Consider the following 26,683-nt stretch of genomic DNA (forward strand, 5'->3'; position numbering starts at 1 on the left):
GTGGGAGGATGTACCTCGTTTGGCAGTGCCACAACTGTGTCACTCTCAATTAGCATGGTTCACAGGCAGATGCATTCTGGGCTGAAACGAGAAGCAGGAGGCAAATCCAAGCTGTGGAGTGGCAGGTGGCTCTGCCACTTGGTGTCAGGGCTGGGCTTTGGACCCCGTGATTACCAAAAAACAAGGCACCAGCTTGTCGACCTTTTATCTTCTTTGATTTGAACAAACAAGCGTGTGTGTGTGTGTGTCTGTGTGTGTGTGTGCGCTAATGCACCAAGCTGTTTACCGTAAGCCCAATAAGCTGTTTTATCATTTTTTTCCTATTCATATGACATACTGCCATAAAAACATGTAAAATGTTCTAAAAGATAGGATTTCTCACTATCAGACTGAAGACCTCACCTGCTCCCGGAGCCAGCAACCAGCTGTACAGGTAGCCTGCAGCCATGGAGAAGTAAAGCACCAACGCCCTCTGACTGCTGACAGTGTCCAGGATGTGCTCCACCGTTACTGGCGTGTAAGGGTCTGAGTCCTGCTGGCCTGTCTGCCTCTCCACCAGGAGGTCGGCAAAGGCTCGAGTGCGGCCTCGCTCTGCCACTGCCAGGGCCTCGTCGTGGTGTCCTGTGCAGTTCAGAAGCCATAGTTACTGAATGAGCACATTTTATAATCTATTCAGTCAAGGATACAAAAAACAAACCTGACTGAAATCAAACAAGAGGAACCCAAAAAACAGAGAGAAATAAATGTTGTCTTACCAAGGCTGACGAGGACTCTTTGGAGAGCCTGGTAGCAAGATGTTTGCAGGTCAAACAGGGAGAGTTTATAGTCTGTGCTGTGCTGGGCTTCATGGCGGATGGTCTCAAACAATGCAGATGCACGGTAAAGCTGAAAGAAAATAACAGTTTCAGACTTTAGTACTATTACATTATGTTGTATGAGAATCACTTAAGCTCTGGGATAGCTCCTGGTACCTGAAAAAACAGAGACTACCAGCAGTACTACAGTGGAGTGGGAAGATTCTGAGTGCTACACATGTAACCAGTCATATTACTCTAATAGATGGATGCGGTAGCAATGTGGGCCAACTGCTGTGTGAGTAGGTGTGCAGGCTTTCAGAAGTCAATTCTACCACTAGGTGGCAGCATCCCACCTCACAGGTCATTGGCAAGCATCCTTGCAACCCCCCCCACCACCACCACCACCACTCTCAACAAAAGCAATGCAGTGTAGTAGTTTAGCAAATGACCATCAAAAACACATAAAAGTCTCTTCACCTCCTGTTTGCCAGAACCTAGAAGAGGGCCGGCACTCAACAATTACCTGTGTAAACTGAACTGACGCTGTCCGAGGAAATGAATGCTATGAGAATTCAATGGACCTGTCTGTCTTATTGGGCGTTCTGAGTCAAATCCAGACATTCAATTGATAGAAGGCAGAAGGCAATGGAGAAGCGGAGCAAGCAGGCGATGTTGCACACTGGCCAGGCAGAGCTGACCAGGAGTGCTGATTCATGTAAGCTGTTATTGATTTCCTATTTCAGCTACTTTTAGAAACCCTGAGAGAAGTGAGACGGCTACAGAGCCGTACTCTGGGGGTCTGAATCCAGCAGAGATGCTACACACCAGCACTACTTTACCATAGTCTGAAAAAGACAAAGGGCTGATAAAAGGTTCAAGCTACAAATGAGATATTTTCAGGACTACTTTTTTGTGCTTTGCAGAATGTGTTGATTGCTAGTGACTGCTGGTACACACTGAAGCTGATCAGTGCCAAGGTCAGTGTGTCAGAAGGTGTATATAGAGGAGAGATCACCAGAAAACCTCGGACTTCTGCTGCATTCGTGCATGACACAACCACTCCTTTTTTACCCCATTTTATGCACTATAGGGTGCACCAGATTATACGGTGCACCGTCAGTGAATGGACTATTTTTACGCTTTTGTCATATACATGGCACACTGAACTATAAGCTACATTAGGCGAGACAAAAGAGTCAGAGATAAGTCCATCAGTCAGTCAGACTTTATTAACTGTGTTCACAGTAACTCTAAAACTTGTTTGTAACACGCTACACGTCATGTTATAGGGGTGTAACAATTGATCAACTTAATCAATAAATCAATTTCTATTCCTAAAATCCAATTAGATCAATTTGTCTGAAGGAGGTTGTTAAAAAACCCGTAAATTTACAAGATTTTAAATCGTAAATTTACGAGATTAAAGTGGAAGTGAGCATGCAGAGCAGCAGGTGAACGCCGCGCAGCAACAGAGCAGACCGACTAAACTTTGTTGAACAGGTGAACTGAATGAGCTTGAACATTCCAAATGTCTGGAAGCTCATTTGTTTGATTTACAATTTATTAAAGTTTTATTTATTGATGGTTGGTTTGCAGGATCTCTGCAGCCCGATGAAGCCGTCAGTATCCTTGCAGCTTTCCACTTGAATCTTTTCTTCCTCCACAAAAGACAAGATCTCTACGATCTCTAATTTACGAGATTTTAAGTCGTAAATTTAGGAGATAAATTTACGAGATAAAATCTCGTAATTGTACTTTTTTTGGGGGGGGGGGGGGGGGGGGGGGGGCTAAAACTCTGTCGTATTAATCAAATTGACCTATACCATAAAATAATTTCAAAATAAAACAAATCCATTACATCGATATTGGAAAAGACCATTTAGATCGAGGTATGGTAGGTTTATTTTACTTTAATGTAAAAACGTCCAAGTGCCGTCACAGCGGACAACACACATTTGATGGCAGCAAAGCATGATCAAGACATCATTACAGTAATGCTAAAGATGTCCTGGAGTGATTTTAGGTCTGAATCGAATCGTTGTTCAAAGGAATTCCCTACCACGTTAGCGTACTCACAACACCTGTAACTCCTATATATATTAAAAAAACCAGGCTGATACTGGTGAAACAAACGTTACTGTGACTACACTAACTCCCAACCTTGTTAGTAACATGTGAAAACAAAACACACAGTTCGAGACCACTGTACGTTAGCGTCTTTGAAATACCACCTAACCTTTTTTACAAATTGTTAGAAAAAAAGACGGACATTTGGACAGAGCGCTGTGGACCTCTCAAAATCGCTTTGACATCATAAAGCACAACCAGAATTAATCCATCTTTAAGGCACTCTGGATTATAAGGCATAATGTTGTTGTTTTTTTTAAATTAAGGCTTTTAAGTGCACCTTATAGTGTGGAAAATACTATAAATATACTTGAGTATGAGTAAAGCAAGTCTACTATAGTAAATACAATACTGTACATGTGGTTTGGGAGGTATAGAAACTAAATACCTCTTCTAAATTGGAATATTTAAAGTTTACAATATATAGATAGTATATATAAAGCAAAATTCAAGTATACTGCCTCACTTTTAGGATAGACCAAGTATAATTGTAGTACACTTAAATAGATAGCTTTTTGCTAAGCAGTGATCTGAGGCTGGATTTACCAATGGGCTTCTAGTAGGACAACCACAGCGCTACTTTGCACATTTGCAAACAATTCTTTTTCCAAAAAAGCTCATTTCTCCTCAGGCGGCTGGCTGATTGAAACTGTCGCAATCCCCACTGTGTTGTGGCACAGTGGCTCTCTTTGCAGCCGCCGTGTCACCAGTTAGCGTGCTCCTGTTTTACAGTCAGTGACAAAAACAGAGCTTTTATCTGGCATGTTGAGTAAATGTCAATGCCATGCATGGGTGGTAGAGTGAGCAGGGTTTGATACATACATCTTACCATTTATGTATTTTTTTTTTAAATTAAAGAAGCTCACTGGGGAATACCCGTGAGATCAAATCAGACGCAATAAATCGAAAATAGACCACCTTTATTTAAGGAAGACCAAATTTATTGATTCACACTTGCTGTGATATGAATGAGAGCGTCTCAGAAGCTGATTAAAATCAGGTCACGTCAATCAAGGGAGTCACGGTGAACACCAAGATCACAGCTAAGGTGATAAACTGCAATTAGGCCTAAATGTATGAAAAGAGTGAGAAACATGAGGTCAAGTACTGCCTATCTACATCTATGGCAACTATAGAATTTGAGCACAATCCTTTAGGATCCCTGCATGAAAAGAAAGATATATCAAGGTTATTTGTACAGACGCAAGCTCATGAATAACCATTTGATCCCTAATCTGTGGACAAAAGTGTCCTTTCTCACTACGAATTCACCCTGAGGGCTGCGAGCCAGAGGGCAGAGATGTTCTTTTAAATATCCACAATGGATGCAGGAACACATGCATGGAAATATACTGGTGATCGTAACAAGGACAAGGTACTGTTGAGGGCCGCAGGGCTCTTCGTGCTTAAACTGGAAGCATGCAGTGGAAAATATGTTGCATGAGTTTGTTAGAATAATATTTTGCTTTAATTGAACACAAATTCCTCAACATGACTCATGAGCACCCGTGCTCTGCTCTGGTCATTCTTCTTTTTTTTTTGGTGTTTTTCTCTGCTCTTGTTTCAGATAATTGCAAACAGACAAAAGTAACTTTTTGAAAAGTATGACGCAGGACAAACAAAAGGAAATGTTTCTAGGTCACGCAGTTGCAAGTAGTGCGCTTGTATCACAGCAGAGATGTTTTTGGCGAGATTTTAGAAACGAAGACAGCTGGAAAAAAAAAAAAAACTCCCTACAGACTTTAGTGACAGCAACTGCTGCTGGATGACTGTCAGACTTGTTTGCTGCTACACAATTCGGTTAAAAAGGAATACGGAGAAAAATCAAAGATTGTGGTGAGGTGATTGGAGGGACTGCAAAGCCATCTTGCTTGCCAGGTGGGCAGTGGGTTGAAGAGGAGCAGAAGTGGGAGTTATGCAGAGCTTTGGGCCTCATGAGATCATCCAAACTCACAGAGAAAAATCTGCACTCGTCTGTCACCTGTCTGCAGGGATGACAGCGTTTGCCTGCCTAACAAACTCTCCAGCATATACTGCCGGCAGCCATCTTTAAGCGCTACAACCATCACTGCTTTTTTCTTCGCCTGTTCTTCTCTTTTTCTTTGAGACGTTTCTGGCGCCGTAAGGTTTAAATTGAAAGCTTGTTTCCCACCCGTTTTCTCTTTCACTTCCAACAGTAGTGAGCGTTGCCAACTAGTAAAGCCAGCAGATATAGACTTATTGGAAGTCAGCTAACTCCAAAGGTTGGATTCTAAGGAGGGAATTCGAATAGAGTTGAGCAGAAATTAAGGTGATTCAAAGCAAGAAGAGGAAGGCGTGAGAGATACTCTACCTGGTGTTGGGCCTCCTCCAGGTTCCCACTAGCCCAGAGGGATAGCCCCAGACGATGGCGGATCTTAGCTTCATCCTCGCGTCGAGCCAGCTGCTCTGCCAGCCGTAAGCCTGTGAGAAGGAAAGAGGAAAGAGGAGCAGATGAGAGAGGAAGAATTATTTCCAAGCAGACTGACTCTTATGTATCTTTGAGAGTAACAGATGTAAGCATAGCATGGTGCTGATGTTCTGACAGTGAGCGGGGTTGGAAATTTGGCCTGAGTTGTAAGAAACTGCTCGTGCGCTGGGTGTAGAAAACAAGGAATGCCTCAGGATTGGGGCAAAGTGTGAGTGCGCTCATCCGACTGCACAGCAACAAATGCAAAAAGGTTGACCGGCCGAGCAAACACAACCGCATGGGGACTGTTTGCATAACGGCAGCAGAACAATAAAGCAATGACATGCACAAATATTTGCAAACATGCTAATGAGAGACTAATAGACCGCATGCAAACAAACAGCTGAAATCTATATTTGTTTTTTAATTTTTTAATTGAGGCTTTCAAGAAAATGCATGGGTGTATGTGGAGGTGTGCGCGTTCTGCCAGCACACTTAGGTTCTATCACCTGGTGGGCTCACAGTTTATTTCACTTTCTATTCATCAACCACCGAGGCGTGCATCACATCTTTGCATGTGTCCTCACTACCTGCTGAGCACTTGCTCCTGCCCAAGTGCAGGGATAAAAAATGCCCCATCAGCAGAGGGGGAGGATGAAAAAAAAGAACACACACATGACAGCCTCTAAAACACATCTTATCCATAAAGGGCTAAATGCACGGCAAGTATTCGACAGTTTACAAAGGACCGTAGCTCATGCCCTGTTTAACGCCGCCTCTGTATTTGCAAGTCTATTTTTCCACCCGCCTGGGAGATGGAGGGGTCAAAACATGCTTTTGGTCAAAGGCAGCAGAAAAATGGGCCAAGCCAGCCCAGTCCGAGTCTGCTTCTCTACGCTTTCCTGGAAAACAGTCTGTGGCTGGTCCAGATAAGCCGAGAAAAAGAGTGTGACCTGAAAAAGGGAGCCTATTCTGCAAGTCCAGCACACTAGGCAGCCATAGACTTCATGGCTCCTCCATGGCCACGCCACTCGGCAGCCTTTGAAGCCAAGCCTGTAACAGCCTCCCTTCTTTTCTTATCTTTCCACACACCCTCCCTGAGCCTGCCTGCCTGCCCTCTTCCCCCATGTATCTGCTCCTGTACCTCCTCCTCTCATCTCTGTGCTTCTGTCCACCCCCCCACCCACCCAAACACACACTTTCTACCTGTTTCATCTTTGCTGCGGTGGCAGTGCTTGCAGGGACTCTGCAATGCTTAGGGCTCATTAGGCACTGGAGCAGGAACGAGGAAACACATCTAAATTATCCTTTTCCTTCTCTGACAGACTCACCCCTCACTCATTCCATCTCCAGTTCCGAGGCTTTCATCTGCACATATGCAAGCACACGCATGAACATACACACTCGCATAAAGCCCTGAGCTGCTCTGTGATAGTTCTTTATGATCAAGCCTGAATGTCAACCAACTCTATGTTTTCTTTATTCTCTATCTGACAGAGAAATAATAAATGTGAATTATGACTCACACGGATCTCTGTCTTCTCCCTACCATCCGGCTGCTCTTATTTTCCTTCTCAATTTTCCTCCTTTGGCTAACTCTCTCGTTTCTCTTTTTCTGCTCCCTCTGTATCATTTAGTGTCTGTCCCTGTCACTGCGTGTGCCTTTGGTGTGCCCGGCAGGCACAGTCACGTAGCACTGGTTGACACGAGGATGTGGCCGTGGATGGCTGCACCCTGAAGAGCAACTAGAGAACACTTTAAAGGCTGCATGACAGCTGGGTGAGAGATCATCTGCAACCCCGAGGCCTGTGCACCTCTCTGCCTTCAGTCACAGGCCTTACAGACTCCCCGTGCATATCTCAAGAGCACACTTTGTGCCTGTAAAGAAATGACCTGGCACATACAAGCGCGAGACACCAAGCAACAAAGTACCTTCTGATCATGACCACATGTGGAGCAGCCAGCAACAGCGTGTGAAAAGTTAGCAAAAACCTACTTTTAGTTTCAGGGTTAGATGGTTGGAAACAACTAGAAAGAGAGGTACAAAGCCTCGCTGCACTCTCACCTCTGTGTGTAGCTGAGCAAACGAAGTTGAACAAAAACAATAAACTTGAAGTTGGGCAGGAAAGTGTGTCTGAGGTCTGGAACCAGGCTGATCATTTCTGACACGTATAGGATTTTGGATAAAACTAAAACCTGACTTGGTGCAGCCATATTGAGTGGAGCTTACTCCACCCAACAGTGTTGGTTCTGAAAACAGGCAGTTGGGTAAAACCCAAGACATATATTAGGTTTGGTTGGATCCACCTGCCTAGATAGAGCTTTAATAAAATCAAAGCAGCAGCTTTGTAAAAAACAACCCCTAACCATTGCCATGAATAGAAAATAAAATAATAAACAACAAAAAGGTTTGAAAAGAAGCTATAGATCATTTTTTTTTCTCTCTCAGGGCTGCATGGTGGTGTGGTGGTTAGTGCTCTCGCCTCACAGTGAGAAGGCCGCACCTCAAATCCCAGCTGGGACCTTTCTGTGTTTGCCTGTTCTCCCCGTGCATGTGGGGGGGGGGTTCCTCCAGTAAACTCCTGCTTGCTCCCACATTCCAAAAGACAGGTTAATTTGTATCTTTAAATTGCCTTTAGAGTGTGTGCATGTGAGTGTGTGGCCCTGCAACAGGACTGGTGACCTGTTCTGGATGTACCCCGCCTGCACTCAACAGTAGCTGGGTTGGCTCCAGCAACCCTGTGACCCTGAAAGGGATTCAGTAAGTTCTAAAAACGGTTAAATGGATGACATTGGACCTTAACATGGCAAACAATACTAAATAGCTTACTTTTGAAACTAGCTTCAAGCAGTCATTTAAGAAACTACAACATTTGGTACTTCCTGGTTGGCCTCGAATTTGGGAAGGAAATGTGGGGGTATACAAGTTAAAAAAATAACACTTAAGATGACAACACATGATAATAGGTCATGTTAAAGGGAAATAAAGATGCTGGCACCTACAGGTGCTGTCAATATATTCTGGAACTGTGCTCTCCTAAATAAACTAATTCATCATAACTTTTTTCTTTTTATTTTATTTTTCATTCCTGCTTTAGTCAACCAGGAAGCCTCAATGAGTTTCGATGGCTTCTTTTTCAATCGAGCCCCGACAAAACATCTTTTTATTTCTTGTAAAAGTGTTCCCAGTTGTCTTTTAATGATGATGATGCTGTCTAAAATTCAAATTCAAACAGTCATCGTGTTAGAGCATAGTTTTTGTAGAGCAACAGTAGTTTATTAGAAATTCACCTCTGAGTTGTGGGCGGGATCGTTGGCTTGGAGGAGGCCTACCTCCCCCTTCCCGTCACCCATTTGTTTATACACTCTCTACTATTTTACGGCTCCTTAAAACCACAACCCAACATTCCTGGTGCACCAAAAGTGGCAAACAATATTGGAGCTATCCAGCCGAACAGTTTTGAGCCAGATACCAACTCAAACAAGGAAAACAAAGACGTACGTGGATCTATTTGTTTGTAAATGGATGCATCACAATGGAGCAGAGCTTGTTGCATGCCAATTGTAGTTACTATGACGCAAAACAATCTTTTTTTAAATTGCATTTTTTATGCTGATTTACAATCATGTGAATATAGAAATGTTTAAAGATGCAATTTTAAACTAATTTTCTTTCGATATGTCCTACCTCATAAATAAAATGCCACTTAAAAAAACATTATTTCTATGTAGTGGGTCCTTAAAAGAATATATAGCTGTGGAAGCTATAGCCAGATCAAACTTAGAGCAACAAGGAGAAGAAGGGTTGCTGTTGACATGATGCAGCTTCTGAGAAAACACAAAAATGGGGTAGAATTTAACACTTTAGCAAAAATAAATAAATTAAGGACCAGGGTTTCTCCTAACCATGCATCCAATTTCTAAACCTGCTTCACTCCTATTCAGGATCATGGGGGTGTTGGAGTTAAGTATAGGTACAAGATGTATTAAGAAATAGTTGAAGTCCTAAGTAAAAAAAGACAAATGCCCTTAGTTTGATGAACATTTCAGATGCACGGAATGAAGCCAGCAGCTCGTTAAAACAAACTTGGAAAAAGCTGCTCTTGAAACTCAAAATTAAACTTAGAAATTGTAAATGTGCATAAGAATATTTATTGGTGCAGCGATCATCACACACATGCTTCTGCTTATATATTTTGGTCTACTTGCAAAAGGTGCAATGAGAATCCCAGGAACCAAATAAGAAAACAAAGTCCTCACTGGGTTTGGATCAAAAAAGAAACATACTGATAGGCATAAACGACGTTGCCAAAATCAGTTAGTTGGATTTAAAGGAACTGGTAGAAAATTCCCCTGTGTACATTTATGGCTTGCATCACTTTGTCACATCTGTTTAACTACTTAAAAAAATGTTTTTCGTGTGCTTATCGCTTTCAATTGCAGTTTCAATTCAATTTAATTAATTTTATTTGTATAGCCCAAATTCACAACAACAGTCATCTCGATGGGATTTGTAACGGTAATTGAAAAAGTTACACATAAAATCAAAAGGATCATGAATACATAGAATTCAATAGGAAAATACTAAATTGAACTAACTAAACAGACTAAACAAAACTGGACATCCTTGCCCTTAGACCCCCCTACACGGAAAGGAAAAACACCTAAAAAAAACGGATTCCGGAAAACTCGGAGAAGAATTAACTTATCCAACTCTACAACTACATATTTAAAGTCCAGCAGATGAGCTTCATCCAGACGGAGCAGGGGGGACGGCCGGGGGCGCCAGTCGAGCCAGAGGCAGGATCCACAGCCAGGTGTAGGAGCAGTAGTATGAGTTTAAAAGTCTTGAAGTTATGGAGAAACTTGGTATATCACACCAGTAAGCGATGCGAAATATTTGAGAAGCCAGGACTTCCTTCTTCCTTCTATGCAAACTCTGGCAAACAATATGAAGACCAGTAATTTTTTTAAGGTAAATCAATTCATATTTAAGTTTTTAACCCCTTGATGCCTGAATTTATTTCCAGCTATTAAATAAAAACACCTATGTATGCATGTAGATGCTAAATTAAGGTAAGTTTGGAGCAGAAGTGGTTTGACACATATTTGCATCCACAGGCATCAAGGGGTTAAATTTGGGTAAGCCTTGAGAGAATTTAAACTTAAAATAGTACTTTTAATATTCTATTGACTGGGCACATGAGAGGTTTCCCCTAAGCATGGACAAACTGTGATTTTGCCATTAGTTGCTGAAATTGCAACATTGATCTGATGACACAATTGATCGTGTTAATTGTTGGAAAATGGACCGTGGTCTAAAATTACTCTTTTTGTTTCACTCCAAGGAACCAATATCACATTAACAGAAAATACCTGGAGGAGTGGTGAACATTTTTAACTTAATGGAAATAAAACCTGCCTCCTAGCTGTCAAATGGGATCTTACGAGGTTGTACATCTTTGGGGCATTATGTAGTATATAAAACACACAGACTTATGTCTATTAATCCAAGCAATATATGCACTTGATTAAAGTGTCCTCTCTAATCTGCTGATTTTTAAAGAAAAACATAGGAACAAGCAGGGCAGCATGAAGCATGGTTAAAAAAAAAAAAAAGGAAAACTGGAAGAAGGAAAAAAAAATTTTTGGTTTGGGTAGGTTGGCCAGAAATAATTGGCTGTCAAGCAAAGTGAAGGGACTGTTCTTTTTCAAAGCTAAAATAAGGAACAATATGAGGGCAGAACGAGGGACATCTGGAGGGCAGGGTGGAGACAGAAGGCTCTGTCCTTTTTGTTTCCATTAAAACTCAGCTTACAGGCCTAAAGCGAGAGTTTGGACTACAACCGACCAGGATACCTCATCTGGAACAGAGATGGAAGAGACTCCCTGTACTTTTGCTTCCCCCCCAGGAAGGTAAAAAAAAAAAAAATACATCTCACAGAAGCTCCAGCATGTTTGGATTCAAACATGATAGGGGTTCTGCAGTGAGCGTGATGTCAGGCGGTGCTGTCGGTGAGAACATTTATCACACATCCATGAATGCTCCTACTTATCACACCCTCAGTGACAAACATAATGAATTTTCGAGAGGCCGAGCTGCTGGTTTTAATTTCACCATAATCTGTGGGGGACAATGAAGCGTGAGAGGCGGGAGTTTGACAGCTACTGCGTGAAAAAGACTCTTTTGGCAGCTTTCTACATAGAACCCTCTGAGGGAGTAGATATAGGGGTGTGAGGCACAGCCGGCAGTAAACAGGAGAAATACCTCCGTGGCATTTTGATAGGTTTGCGCTGACAAATACACACAAGTGCTGAGATCCCTATACAGCTCAGAAGACAACATATGCATAATACTCGTGAAAAATCCCTCTGTGCACGTAGAACACAGAAACACACACACACATGCAAAAGGTCTAATAAAAGCATGGCAAAAGCTTCGCAATAAATAGGTTCAGAATTTCATATTCATGAATTCACAAACTCTAAGCCTATCAGCTCAAGCAACAAAGGCGATGCTCTCCCCTGCTACCACTGACTCACTCACCTTCCTGCAGGTACATGACAGCTTGTGAGTAGTTCTGCAGCGCATGGTGTGTTCTTCCCAAGCTGCCGTAGGCCAATGTCTTGGCAGCCAGGTCGTTAGTCTGAGCCGCTACACTTAGGTGCTGTTCTTGGAACACCACCGCCCGCTCGTAGTTTCCGAGGGATTCATAGGTGAGGCCCAAGTTTCCATAGGCGCGGGCCTGGCGCACGGTGCTTCCTGCCTCTTCTGCAATCTCCAGATCACTTTGGTGGCACCGCAGAGCTGTCTCATATTCTCCCATCGCTTGGTAAACCGCACCCAGGCCACAGCTGGCATCGCCTTCTAGTAACCTATCCCGGGTTTCACGAGCAATGGCCAGCTGACGTTCCAGGCAGGAAATGGCCTGCTCGTAATTGCCCAGTTGGCTGTGGAGAGCGCCAAGCTCACCATAGGCCTGAGCTTTGCCTCCACACTCGCCGAGTTCGTGTGCCACAACCAGCCGCTTCTCAAAGCACACCAGCGACTGCTGCAGGTTCCCCATAGCCCTTCAGATGAAACCAAAAGACAGGAGTGAGTGCAAACATTTTACCACACAAAAGCTAAATAAATATTAAGTCGCTCTTCGATTTTCGATGACGTTCTGTCAGTAAAATCACTGTTCCTGTGCTTTTGCTTCACAAAATGAATAAAGGCAAATATATTTATACCAGAGATAAAAATATTTACTGACAGGAGAGTTTTTGGTGAATGACTTATGATCAGTCTGATTTTGCTGCAGAAACAGACTTTGTCAATTGTCTTGACAACCATCCCAAGTATTGACAACATTTCTGCTAGGAACAAAAATGAACCGACAAGCATTGGTGAAACGGTGATCAATTTAGCAATGTTTCTTCATGTTCAGGAAGATTTTAGGAAAATGCACAAAAAAAGGTCCAATATGTTTTCATAAAACTAATGTGCAACAGATTAGCTGTTATCTTGTATTTATTGATGCGAAAACACAACTTACCTCTTGACAAAAATTTTTGCTACACAATGAGAAGTTAAAAACACAAAAAGACCTTTAACATCATAACAATGAAGAGAAAATAATATTTACTTTTGATAATACTTAAATGATTTATATACCGATGTGCTTCTATGCAAAGTATTTTAAGTACAGTGTACCCACGCTTATTCGCGTTTCAATATTTGCGATTTCACGTATTTGCAAATTTTCTTCAATCACGTGACTCATTCGGTTCCTTACAAAAACTCAGATCACTCAAGATGCTTGTATGACTTTTGCATCTGAAGGAAGAGGAGGAGCGGCGATGAAGAGCATGCAGACCCGCCCACTTCTCCGCTGGCTGGTAAAAAATATTTCACAGCGATGAAAAGATGGTTCCACTGGTTCCTGAATCACTATTATTTACAAAGTATCAGAAATGTTTCAGAAGGGTTTTTGATGAGTAAGGATCAGTGACGGACATTCTTTCGCTGTGGTGGTGTGGTTTTTAGTATTCGCGGATGTCTCTGGTCCCTAACCCCCGCAAATACGGAGGAATACTGAACTGTAATAAATTTGAAGCGCGATTAGTTTTGAGGGGCAACATTGTTTGGCATCTTCATATAATACACGGATGATTGCGCTTATTGGAACTTTCCGCTCGTCTTCACAAACATTACTGAGACTTTACTGATATTTCCTGAAAGACTCCAAATTGCCGCTTGCCAATTCAGCTGGAGAATAGTCAGAAAAAAAATGCCCTCAGCTTAATTAATGTAGAGCGTTAATGCATTTCCAAGACTGAGAGCTGCAGGAAGATAAGAAGGGCATGTCTGGTATTACTTTCTGAGCAGTGTGTGATTGTTGTGGTGCCGTGCTGATGCTGCATAGTATGGAGAACATTATCTCTAACGTGTCAATTTTCACAAGTTTTCATTGGGGGGGCTGGTCTCCTGGGTTTTTTCTGTCATCTCTCTAAAGTTTTTGGAAAAAAAGGAGAAAATATATACAATGTAGGAGCTCTCTTGAAAGGCTTGTGCTTCTCTAAGTTTCAGACATCAGTGAGCTAACTTACTTTACATACAGATAAGGCTTTGGCCACTTGACTGCTGCTGACACAGCACGGTATGCGTCAGATTTATAATTAAGAACAGCTCCCTAGAAATGTGTCTTACTAACCAGACAGAAGACACAAAATGAGACAAATTAAAGCCAAACGGTTGTCACTTTTAGTCAAACAAGGGAAAAGAATAATCTTTAACACCAAACAGTGAAGATAAAGGCCATTTCACAAATCTTTAAAGTACCTTTCAAACAAATTTCCAGACTCACCTGTGTCCATTGCCTAAGCCTCTATAAGCTTTCTCCTGGTCCTGCAGGCGATTTAGGCTCTGAGCCACAGATAAATACTGGTCATAGTACTTGATGGCTTCCTCAAAGTCTCCCAGGGCCTCATAACAGTCCCCCAGGTTTCCATAGGCTCTGCCCCGGTCCATTACTGCTTCGTTTCCACTCAGCTGCTGCAAAGTAGCCAGCTGCTGCTCTAGGTATCCAATTGCTTCTTCCATCACCCCTACATTCATTTTTGTAATACCCATATTGCCATAGACTTGGGCCTCCACAACAGGGTCCTTCAACCTCCGACTGAGCTCTAACTGCTCCTCGTAGCTCTTAAAAGCCATAGCATACTTCCCGAGGGCCATGTAGACGGCCGCCAGGTGGCCATGAGCTTTGCACTCTCCAGAGACATCGCAGAGTTCTTGGTATACTTCTAACTCTTGGGTGTGATAACCCAGGGCTTTGTCATATTTCTGCACAAGTCTGTATGTGGCTCCAAGGGCAGCGTAGGCACATGCCTCCATTCTACGCTCCTTTACCTGAAAGAAGATCAGAAAGTCATACAAAGAGAACAGATGTGATTAAATAGATAAGTTACTTTTAGCTTTTTATCATAGGCTGTTACCTGGTGAGCCAAAGCCAGTTGTTGCTCATAGAACTGAATGGCTCCAGCAACATCCTTTTTACAGACAAATATGTCTCCCAGGTTGCCTAAAGCTCTAAAGCGAGCTTGCGCATTGTTCAAGGATTGAGCCAAAGACAACAAGTACTTCTGACACTCCTCAGCTTTAGTAAAGTCCCCTAAGGCTTTGAAAGCCAGACCAAGGTTACAGTAGGCCTTTGCCTGACTCAACTTGTCATGGAGATCTTTTGCCAGAGCTAGGTCCTGTTCATAGTACTTTACAGCATCCTGGTAGTTTCCCAAGCAGTAGTGGGCATAACCCAGGTTGTGACAAACTTTGCCCTCACTTTCCATGTCTTGGAGTTCAGGGGACAGCTGGAGGTACTGCTCATAGTAGGGCACAGCCTGAGGAAACTCCCCTCGAGAGCAGTGGAAGTTCCCTAGGTTTCCTAGAGCTCGTGCCTCACTTTGGACATCTCTGAGCTCCCGGGCGATGTTGAGATGGTTCTGGTAATGTTGTAGTGCACGATCATGAGCACCAAGGGCTTGGTAAGCCACTGCCAGGTTGCCATGGGTGGAGGCCTGCGAAGCTCGGTCATTGACTTCCATAGAGATCTGCAGTTCCTGACGATGGTAGCGGACAGCCTGGTCGAAGGCTCCAAGGGCATTGTAGGCATTGCCCATGTTACCATAAGCTCGGCCCTGAGCAGCATAGTCATTTAGCTCCTGAGCAATGGCTAAGTGTGTTTTGTGGAGTTTCAGTGCAGTTTCATAGTCCCCTTTCATTTGGTGGATGATGCCTGGGTAGAAAAGAGAGAAATGAAAATATTAAGATTTACAAGAACAAACAATCTCTCAGTATTTGCATTAAAATCAGTGTAATCAGTTGGACAAGTGGACACTCTGAAGCAGGGCTATTTAAATGGTTCCCGAGGAACAAATTCTAAATTGCTCAGAACACAATCTCTTATTACCTAAATAAAAAAATTAAAAAATCATCTTTAAAAATCAGTGCAAAAATTCCCATATGTGTTTATCCCTAAATGCAGCACATCATGTAATCTACTAAAGTGAAGGGTTCCTATTCCACCTATACTGTAGTAAAGAAAAAAAAAAATAAGAAAGAAAACACCACAAAAATAAATCCATGTAATTATACTTCAACTATTACTACAAATATACAGCACTTCCCTTTGAACACTTAAAAAAAGGTGTCACAAACAAGCATCCCAACAGAACTTAAACACACCACATCTTCGCTTCTCCATAAAAACCTGCTCAGACTAGCATTATGCCAGAATCCACCATGTTTTTACCAAATCTTGGTGTTTCACCAAGTTCTGCATGCTATGTTTGTCATGCACACACAGCTCAGCAAAACCCCAAAACAAGTATTGCCACAAAAATGCCAATCTACATTCAAGATAATAATGCACTTAAAGTGTGTCTCAACTAAATTTGCAATTGGACTGCCCTACTTCAAAGAATGATCTTGTTACAGAAAACTCTCACCCAGTAGTATTATGGTGTTTTTAACATAGTGTAATCAAAGAGTTGCTGTAAAGCTAAAATAGAATCATTTGATAGTTTAAATTGTCTGTGACAACTCTTTCAGGGAATTCACTAAAACCAACAACATCTCCACATGGGAGGAAATGGCTGTGAGGGAACAGGGCTGAAAGGAAGAGAATGTACAAATGGGGTGGGTACAATGAGAATAGCAGATGGAAAGCAAACAACTTGAGAAAAAAAAGAGCTAAACTTGGAAAAAAGTATGAATATTGGATAACCTATGGTGTTGAGAGTGTTTTCTCTCATAAATGACTCAAATCTGAAAAATGATCGCTATAGACTCCATATCAGACATCTGGCATATACATGAATAAAATCTCTGAACAACCAAAACAAGTTGTATTTAACAACTGTATATAAATAAAGTCGAATGGAAACATCAGCAGGAAGATAATAAAAAAGGTTAAAAATATTACTGAACATCTCCCGCATTCCTTTTTTTCTTTTGAGATTCCTTGCTGATCCCCAAGAATGCTTCTTAGAAATGTCAATAATACTAATTGCCAGGATCTCATCAAAGTTTACTGAGAGTAAACAGCACGGCTGCATGTTGGTCTATAAAGGAAACAGAAACCAGCTGGGAGGAAACAAAAGACACAGTTTCTATCCTCTTAACGGACTCACTGCCCGTCATTTGCTGTGTCAGCATGGACCAATTTGGCTGGGAGGATGTGGAATAAAAAAGCAACTGATGGGACAAAAAGAATTAAAAAAAAAAACTTCCTGGAGCCAGAATGGGTGACATATGGCATTGGTCTCACCCACTCTCTGTGGCTTGTGGTTGGTCTCCACCATGTGGCTTTTACCATTTATTTAATTGAAACATCACGGCCCAGAACTTCGGCTGTACCAATGGTGAGAATCTAACTAAATGGGGAGCTATAAAGACTTAACAGGTCATATTTAGAAGCACAAATGACATACATTATTCAGGCCAAAAACAAACATATTTGGTGTCATGACAGACATTTTTTGTTCTTCTTTGGTTCATAATTTTCCTATTTGTTGCGGGAAATCAAAAATGACTGAAATATTTTCCATATGGTCTTCTAATTCTGAGGTTTCCCCCAGCTACACTATGTTTTCCTGAAATCTCACAACTGGAGAATCTTTTTTGTGTTCAGTTGTAAACATGTAATGATCTATAATCATCTTTGTAGGTTCATGTGTGCAATGTTTATCATCAGTCTTATATTTGAGTGCAAAGCAAAGGGTGAATCCGAACATGTCTGCATTTCTATCTTTTTTGAAAGCTATTTATTTGTTTACTGTAATTGAGATCATGTACTGCTGACCGGTGGACAAATACTCCTTGGCTTGCTGTTTTTTTATGTGCTTGTGCTCTCCGGTTAAAAGTTTCGACCTGAAGCGCTCCTGTAATCATCGGGTCAAAGCCCTGAGGAATCAATTTGCCAGGAGGATCACTTAGAACAAAGAGACATGGAAAAAAATTAGAGGTCAGCTTCAGTTCTGAAGTGACAGTGTGATGACTTTCACAATCAGTCATGATGTCAAGCTTATGCAGAGCACAGAAAATGTAAAATAGATCTTTTGAGTTATGGGATCCAATTTGGTACAGGCATTTTCCACACCTTGGACAAACTCCACAGCTTTACTGAGCCTTGGAGTCTGAAGGCATGTTAAGATTCACAGCAGGTTGCTTAAAGGAGCACTGACAGCCACAAAGTCACTCCCAAGGTTATGCTTTTCCCCAGTGGATGCTGATGTCACTGAGGATATAATGCCTACTGATGTATTACCAGCAAGCATGTTCCATGCTGCAGGCTGAAAATGGATCTGGGGCTTGGTGATGGACGCTGAAGTAAAGGAGTAAAGGCTGGAGTGAGGCTAGGGGATCGTGGCCAAGTTTCAGGTTGAGGCTTGGAAGCTGCAGCCAAAATTGCCATAAGCCTCAGGCTATGCCTGGAGCCACACTTGAAGCAAGAAATACTTTCTATGCCCCCCATATGGTAATAGGATTATGGAGCCACGAGGGAATTATATCCTGGAGAGTAGCAAGAAAAAACATTCCAAACAGGACAGTAAACAGAAGTGCAACACAAAATGGAGAATTAGTGAGGGTGGGTGTTGGGCGTGGAGTTAATGTAGCCACTATGGCACAGATATCTTAATGGCCAAATATGGATCAACAGCCTATTTCTTCCCTTTGAAAATGTCTTTATTTCTGATATATTTCACTTTAAAGGTTAGAAATAACACAACTTAATTATTTTTCAGGACAGACTATGGGTATTTCCAGCGGGGTTTACTTTGGACCATTGCAGGGTAAGCCTCGCCTGTGATAAGCTGCAGTCACGCCTGGCGTTAAACAGGATAAAGCTGGTAAGAACAACCAATAGATGCATATTTTTTTTGTTACAAATGTTCCATGAGTTCACAGTGATGTGAGCAAGAAAAATAGATTCTAAATTCTAGGACTGGGTTTTTTGATTTCATGTATAATATTGGGTGAACAACAGTGCATCACATATATGTCTAAACGTAAGAAACTTCAATGCAAAAAATGTTTTTTGAAGGGTGCTCATAACAAATGTTTTGATTAAACCGATCATCTGAAGTTTGAGTACATATTGACCGTATATTTGATACACACATTTATGTGATCATTAAGACAATCTAAACTTTCCTTGACAACCGATTGCTTATAACTTTATTCCCCTCCAGTTCATCATCTTCCCACTAGGGGCAGTAGAAGGGCTTTTCCTGCTCAATTCAAAATGACTGCTACCGTGAAGTCTCAAAAACAATTTTGGCAATTTTCGCAAATTTTCAAAGTTTTATGGTGAGAACAACTCATCTATTGTTATGAATTTTAAACGAATACTTGCTGTAATAAAAGAAGACAAAATATGCTGATAATTAATTCTTTATAATATAGTTACACAATGTTAAAAATGTGTGTACCAAATTAGAGACAGCGGGTCTCTACAGTGTTGTGTTTTTCCAAATCATGCAATGTATGATAACTGACATGATCTGTTGCATTGTGTGTGTGTGTGTGGGGGGGGGGGGGGGGCTCTTACTTAAAAAAACAAACTGAATTGTCTCTCAATTCTTTGATGAGTGGGCTTTACAAGGTTAATGACCTTACGATAGAATGATGTTCTGCAATGATCAGTAAAGATTTGCAGCAGTAATTGTTACTGCTTGTCTGTTAGAATATCTCTTTTAAACCATTTTTAATCTCTTTGATACAAAATGTTCTGAAGAGCAAAGCTCTGAAACTAATATTTACTCTTTTCAGACATTCTGGTTATTTCAGTCCTTCAGGTTAAAAGGGTCGAGACAGCAAAACCTATCCATTGCCTTCACTTGTTGTTTATTTTGGCAAGATACTTTAGATCAAGGTCATTCATCCAATCATCTTCTAAAAACCCTCTATAGTGCCTATTTGGGGTCATGGGGTTGCTGGATCCAACCCAACTACTGAACAGCAAAGGAAGGGTACACCCAAGACAGTTAGCCAGTCTATTGCTGGGCAACACAGAAACCACATACGTTCACACCTAATGGACAATTCAGAATCACCAATCAACCTGTGAAGCATTTTTTAGACTGATCTGATCAGGGGAAAATGTACTAATTTATACTCACAGTTACAGTATGTCAGCTAGACAACAAAAACTTAAGTTTGTCTTTCTTTCCAAGCTCTGACACATGTAAACTGTATCTGTATCTCTGTATCTCTTTTCAATGGGTAAACTGGTTTCTTATTTAGGAATTCTTCTAATCAAATCTTTCAAACACTTTGTTGCCCAACAAACTATTTGAGAAGCAGTGCTTCTCAAATAGTGGGGTGCGCCTCCCAGGGGGGGGGCGATGCGATGCCAGGGGGGCCGCGCAGTAGTGGCGGTTTTAGGCAAAGGTAATACGGGCAATTGCCCAGGGCGCAAATTTAACGGGGGCGGTGGTGACAGCGGCTCAGTGCTTGGTTTCCTATTATCTGTTAAATCACAGAGTTTGTCACAGCCTGAAACCTGTGAACTGCTGTCCCTGCAGCTGCGCGCCCCCGTCTCCTGTCACACACGGCTGCGTGTGTGAGAAGAAAAGGGGAAGGGTAGTGGGCTCAGGGTGCCAGGTGGAACACGCACACGAGCAGCCTCTATTGCGCAACACCAGGATCATCTCGTGCCTTTAGATTACTCAGCTCATGCTAATGATTTCATTCTTTATGAATTATTGTAGACATTTTGATGACATGTCTGTATTTTCCATGAATGTATTCTTTGTCTGCCTGTCGTTTAGCTCGGGTTAGTTTTTGACACAAAGACAGCAGGTAATGCAGGAAAACAGCTGCACTTTATGAGATCATAAATAAACAATCCATCATTTAGAAAAAAAAACAGCACAATGTTGTTTTTACCTATTTCTTCAGGCTAAAAACGTTAAATCTATTGGTGCTGCTGTGTTCATGTTTCAGATCAATTTACATTTAATATTATTTATTGTTTGAATTATTTTTCTCACTATGAAATGGTTCAGTTGGTCAAATGTTTCTAGTTAAAAAAGGACTGACAGATTTTTATTTTAAGCACTTTAAGCTTCTTTTCTGTTTTAGACTGTAAAGGGTTTCTGTGTGGCAAAATAAATTAAATATTTGTTGAAAGTGGATTTATATTGCTTTTTTCTTTTTTAAATGTTAAAAGATACAATTTTAGGTTTAATTACACATTTTTTTTTAGATACCAACTTATATATTGTCACCACGGCGAGTATGTGTGGAGAGATGGGAGTGGGGGGTTTCTTTTTCCAAAGGGGGGGCAGTGCAAAAAAATAATTGAGAAGCACTGCCCTAAAGCAAGTGATAAAAAAAATAATTACAAACATTATCTTTGGTTTATCACGATTCAGTGAAGTTGGTAAAGTAAAAATGCTTTGTTATTTTTACACATTACACATTTGGATCATTTTAAGCCTTTAAAAAATCTAAAGTAAAAAAAAAATACATCATTATTTTATTTGCTGGTTAAGCAATGAGCTAAAGCAGCAAAGATCTGAACTAAGGTTCTGCAGGAATCAACAGAGCTGGAGGGGTCTGGGCTTAAGGTTCTAAATCCTCACTTCAAGTCCCAGACATCTCCTGCAGTCTGACTGACACAGAGACAGGAAGAGCGGAGATAAAAAAAAAAAAAAAGGACAGGGCATGGATAAGTGGATGAATGCTCACAGGTGGTCTGCCAACAACAACAACAAAGAGTCCTTCTGCTGATCTGCCTTCCTCTCTGATCCCACTGACCTTCACCTCTCCTTTTCCCCACTAAACCAGTTGTCTCTGCACCGTCCACAGGCACGAAATCTAATTCCATATTCTGCTTAAACAACAAAGTTAGCTCTCAACTTTTTGTTACATTGCACCGCCTCCTGAGTGTTTTGCTTCAGATCCTGTTTCGTGCTGAATTTGCAGATGTGCTGGAAAAAGGGCACAGTTGCACTGTGCGGAGGAATGCTGCAGCTTTTGTTTCATCTAACAACGCTGCAGTGAGTGGAAGAACAGCCACATATGGTAAGCTACACGAGGACTATGACTGTGTTTGACAAGGCCTCTAGTCCAGTTTCTGGCTTCGTCCCCAGTCATGAGTTGAGGGGGCCATGAAAGGGGAGGCGTGGAGCTTCTGAGGCTTTTCCAGCACAGAAATGTGAGGCTAAGCCAGAAAGCACTGAAAGAAATCTTAAACCGAGTAACATATGGCTGTCAGACTCTTACCTTTATAACTACTTCAATTTTGCACCAGAGTTGTTAGGCATCAACTTCCTCATTAGTAGAGAGCTGAAGATGTCATCTTCTTCACCCTCTTAAAACAAAACTTTTTAAAGCACTTTTTGAGCTTTTAGAAGTCAAACTCAAGCCTCCTATCCTTTCCTTTCCTCTCAGGCTAACAGGCTGCTGTTTTCACAAACAAAATAATCTCACTGCAGGCGGCTCTGGACCTTGTCTCAAAAAAAGAAAAGAAATTGCATTCACATCCAAGCGTGAGTGAAACAGTGATTTTGATAGTGATCATGCAAGCTGTGTACTGATGTTAACCCTTTTTTCTGTTGATTAATAAACCAAACAAAACCTTTCCATCATCTAAGAGTCCTTTAAAATTAAACACAAAGAAGTTCTCCATTTCAGGGGAAGATTAAAAATATGTTTTTATTTGAGTAAGTGGAAAAAAATGTATGTAAATATTCAAAAATTGTCATTTTGTCCTAAATGATGCTACTGGGTATACTACATAATCTGGAAATTAGGACTGCAGGATGTAAATATTACTTTTCTTACTCCCATAACTATCATTTAATGCTAAATGCACAGAAAATGTACAAGCTTTTATTAAAAGAATTATTAGAACTATTTAGTATATATAGTATTTACATTGAAGGGTGAGAACAAAGATAACATCACATTTTAAGTAAATCTGCAAGAATATCCTGCTCTTTCTTATGTCAAAGGTCACAAAACAAAAACCTATCAGCATTCACTGGGAGATTTGTAACATTTTTCTAGTTTCCTGAAAAAATGGATTTTGTTCAGATAGGTTTTGGATTTATTCATCGATATGTTTTGTTATAATGATAGCTTTATGAGTCTGTTAACACCACAAAATGTACGTTTTCTTTAATCTACATAAGCAAGCAAAAGGACATAATCTGTCTTTAATGTTGACCGTGGCGTCATTCAGACACAGCCGTGAGTGTGACGGCACCAGGCGAAAACGCGCTATTTGCATTTGATGGAAATTAATGAAGCATCACTACAACAGTATGGAGGATGAATACATCCCGAGGGAACTTTTAGCTCACGACTTGTTTCGGGTTTTTTTGTGGATTCTCGAGAATTAAAAATTGCAAGACATGAAGGATAATTGCGCAAACATTTGGTCACAGTTATTACAACGATCCTTCAAGCTTTGTAGTGTCATTCACAAACCTCAGAATCAATCTGCTGCTTGCACTTCACACTTTTGCTATTATTTAAGGTTATATGGAAATGCTAATAAGTTCTAAATAGAGGGATTTCTGAACAAAGTGGTACAAAAAAAAGCATCTCGGATGAATTTCACACAAGACACCAAAAGCATTTAGTTGCAGCTAGATGAATAGAAATCTCTTGCTAAAGTTCTTTTCATTTTTTTTGTATTTGTGATCCTTAAGATCTAAACACAGAGGCTCTTTTACTTTGCCTGATTCTCTGTTTATTTGTGAACCCCCCTGTCTGTTGTTTTCTTCTTTGTGTTTTGGTGAGCATCAGCAGAAACATTCCCCTGAGATGCAGGATAAAAGGAAGACTGTGGGGGGGAAGAAGAGCTTAATTAGGACTTCTGCTGCCAGCCCTTCCAGCTGATGGAGTCAACCTTTCAAGTGCCTTTTTGAGACACCCGGTCAGATGAGAAGGTGTGAGGCAAGAGAGGTAAAGCAACAACACAAGTCATTTCAAACCAAATGATTTAAAGTCTCTTTGAAGTAAAAATTCAAGGGAAATGATACCAATTAGTGTCTGTTTGGTGAATAGCAGTAAAGTGAGCTGCACAGGAGCCCAAAGCGTCAGTCCTATCAGATATTAAATATTGCTGACTAGGGGGCAAGTTGGCCAATAATGAATAATGAATGGGGCTGGAATGCACAATGTTCATATTTTTTATAGGTCAGATTGTCCTGAGCAAGGACTGCTACGACCGCTGGGCATCATGTTTGGATATTAGAGCATAACAATCTCCATGAAAGTGTATCTAAGAGCCATGTCAGCTGCTGCTTTATACATGCTGCACGCAACATTAACAGCAGGCTGTGAGGGCATAATAAAAGTTTCTGTTTCTGCAACTTTTGCCCTTCTTCTTTTGCATATTGTTTTCTGCTTTTGTGAATACTCATTACTCTTTATTTGATCCTCTTCTGGCACTTTTTTTTCCCCTCACTAGACAAAGCAGCTTTTTTTGTTGTTGTTGTTGAAAGAACATCCTGTCATATTCAGCCCATATTGTCTTGAGCTTTATTGCAATGCGTAGACAAAAGGAAAAACATCCCTCCACAACAAGCAAAATCAACAACAGTTGAGCAATTATGGACTGATGCTTCACAACCTCCACCTCTTTCTTTGTTATCTTCATTATTCAGCTCCTCTTAAATCAGCTATTAAAGGTAATTAAGCGATTCATCAAGTCAGTTTCAATTACTGGGACCTTGACAGCTGCAGATTACAATCAGTAGGGGAGGGGCTGGAGACAGAAGGAGTGAAGAAAGGAGAATCAAAAAAGTAAAGAGCAACAAAACAGACAAGAGGTGCAGGCAATACAGAGAAAGAGCAACAAGCTCCCTTCAGATGTTGGGTGTTAATGTGTTCACAGTGGATCCATGCCACTGTCCACTCCTCCAGCACGTTCTCCATCATCTGTGGTATCAGTCTGTCACTGGAGGAGCAGTAATATTGCGGATCATGATGAATAAAACAGTTCCCCCACTTTAATAATACCACATATAGCACAGGGATAAATTAGCTGTCTGAGCTCTCACTTGTAATAAAGTCCACATGTACTGAAGAATCGTAAACTCTCTGCTCACTGGGGACTTTAATTTATGACAACCAGTTACTGTGTGAGGTGTGTGTCACAACCTGGGACACACAGCCGACAGACTGGTTAAACCCCAGCCTCAATTTATGCTGAGACAGTTAACCCGAAATTTTGCTTGCAGAGTTATACCCATTAAATGCAATAATAATTCATTTTTAGGGCACTATCAGGCCTTTTAGTTGTCAATTAGAGTCTAGTTGTCTGGCTATTATCCTGTGTGTGATGTAATTATTGCGTAAATATTGATGAATTGTCATTGCAACACATTTCACGAGGTACTTAAACTCAGGAATTGGGTTTTTACAAGATTTACTGTCATTGTCTACTAAGATTAGCCATTAGTCATTTTAATTATAATAAGGTTTAAGAATACATAATGGTTAAATGAATGAAAACAAATGAATGTAACAAACCATTATAGGATCATTAGAGACCAGGGACACATGAGCGTATAATGCACCCAGTCAGTAATGTGGCAGAGATGCGATTGGTTGGTGACACTGTTGCTTCAACATCAGATTACAGCAGCTCTGGTCTCAAAGTTCAGGAGAACATTCCGATTCCGATTCATTTTTTTGTCATTTGTGCACTGCGTCGAACAAAAACAAAGTGAGGCAAATACTAAAGATGACGGATTAGAAAAAGACCACAGCATCCTCAGAAAGTGTGCAGACCAGCTGTCTCTAAAATATACTATTAATGTCTGAGTCCCCGCCTCCCCAACATGCACGCTCACACAAACACACAAACCTCAATCCTTCTGAACCTTTCCTATAATATCCTTGATTTTGAATTATTTGTCAAGGATTTGTGTCCGACGTCACTACGCACTATATAGTGTATTTAACATTTAGTGGCAGTGTCTGAATCTACAAATCCCTGAAAATTTCCCTGGAAATGTCCCAGAAGTCTCTGCGAAAAAGCACTGATGCTCATCTAACTTTTATATTATTAGAAGACAGTGGATTCATGAATAGTCTTTGTAAAAAGTTCAAGCTTAAAAAGTTTTTAATTCTGCAAATGAATTACGTCATATTTGGCTTAAAAAAAATAGAAAGTAGTGAGCATGTGTCTGGATTGAATTAAAATCCAGGGCACTGGAAAGTCCTGCACTCTATGTGGTCTTTTAGGGGTTAGGGAGTAGGGAGGGAATTCAGACACACCAAAATGTCCTTTAAATTAAACTGAATTATAGTTTTCCACCAGGCTACAAGTTATACGATAATTTAAAAAAATCTCAGAAGGTTAGGAGTTGTGTAATGAATTATTATAATAAACCACAACTGCAGTGAGTTTGCATTTCATTTTAATTACTAAAATAATGAATAAAAAACAATTCTTTTATTAAATTCTAACTTACCTGTACCTATCTGCGACAAACTGACTGTTTCCACAAAAGATTACAGCTTTACCCACCACACTGGGTAACAAATAATCAAGCAATCAAACATAGACAGATGGGACAATTCAACACCAACATTCAATTTGGGAGAGAAAGGTGCTTCTTTATCTGGACTGTGACATTGTCCTCAACAGCAGAGGTCAAAGTGGGATCTTAAAGGGAGATATCTGTTCGACTGTACCTGTTTTCTGTGAGCATCACTTTGTAGTGACGGGATAACACCCACAAAGACAAATCACACTAATCAATTGTGTGGAGAACATTGATGCCAAAATTAGTCCGCTGTCCCTGGGAGCTGGCCAGCTCT

General features: G+C 41.0%; 1 protein-coding gene across 3 annotated transcripts in view; it reads right to left on the reverse strand.

The window, feature by feature from the left end:
* Positions 1-26,683, reverse strand: part of ttc28 (tetratricopeptide repeat domain 28) — a 222,596-nt gene that overhangs the window by 18,026 nt on the left and 177,887 nt on the right. For all 3 annotated transcript variants that reach the window (XM_011479364.3, XM_011479363.3, XM_011479365.3), the window contains 6 exons: positions 14,833-15,629; positions 14,202-14,746; positions 11,900-12,423; positions 5,257-5,366; positions 756-885; positions 403-621 (listed from right to left, as the gene is read on the reverse strand). In XM_011479364.3, coding sequence (XP_011477666.1) covers positions 403-621; positions 756-885; positions 5,257-5,366; positions 11,900-12,423; positions 14,202-14,746; positions 14,833-15,629 — 2,325 coding nt within the window. The remainder of the gene's footprint in view (positions 1-402; positions 622-755; positions 886-5,256; positions 5,367-11,899; positions 12,424-14,201; positions 14,747-14,832; positions 15,630-26,683) is intronic.

The sequence above is a fragment of the Oryzias latipes genome, chromosome 9, assembly GCF_002234675.1.
Source record: "Oryzias latipes chromosome 9, ASM223467v1".
NCBI lineage: Eukaryota > Metazoa > Chordata > Actinopteri > Beloniformes > Adrianichthyidae > Oryzias > Oryzias latipes.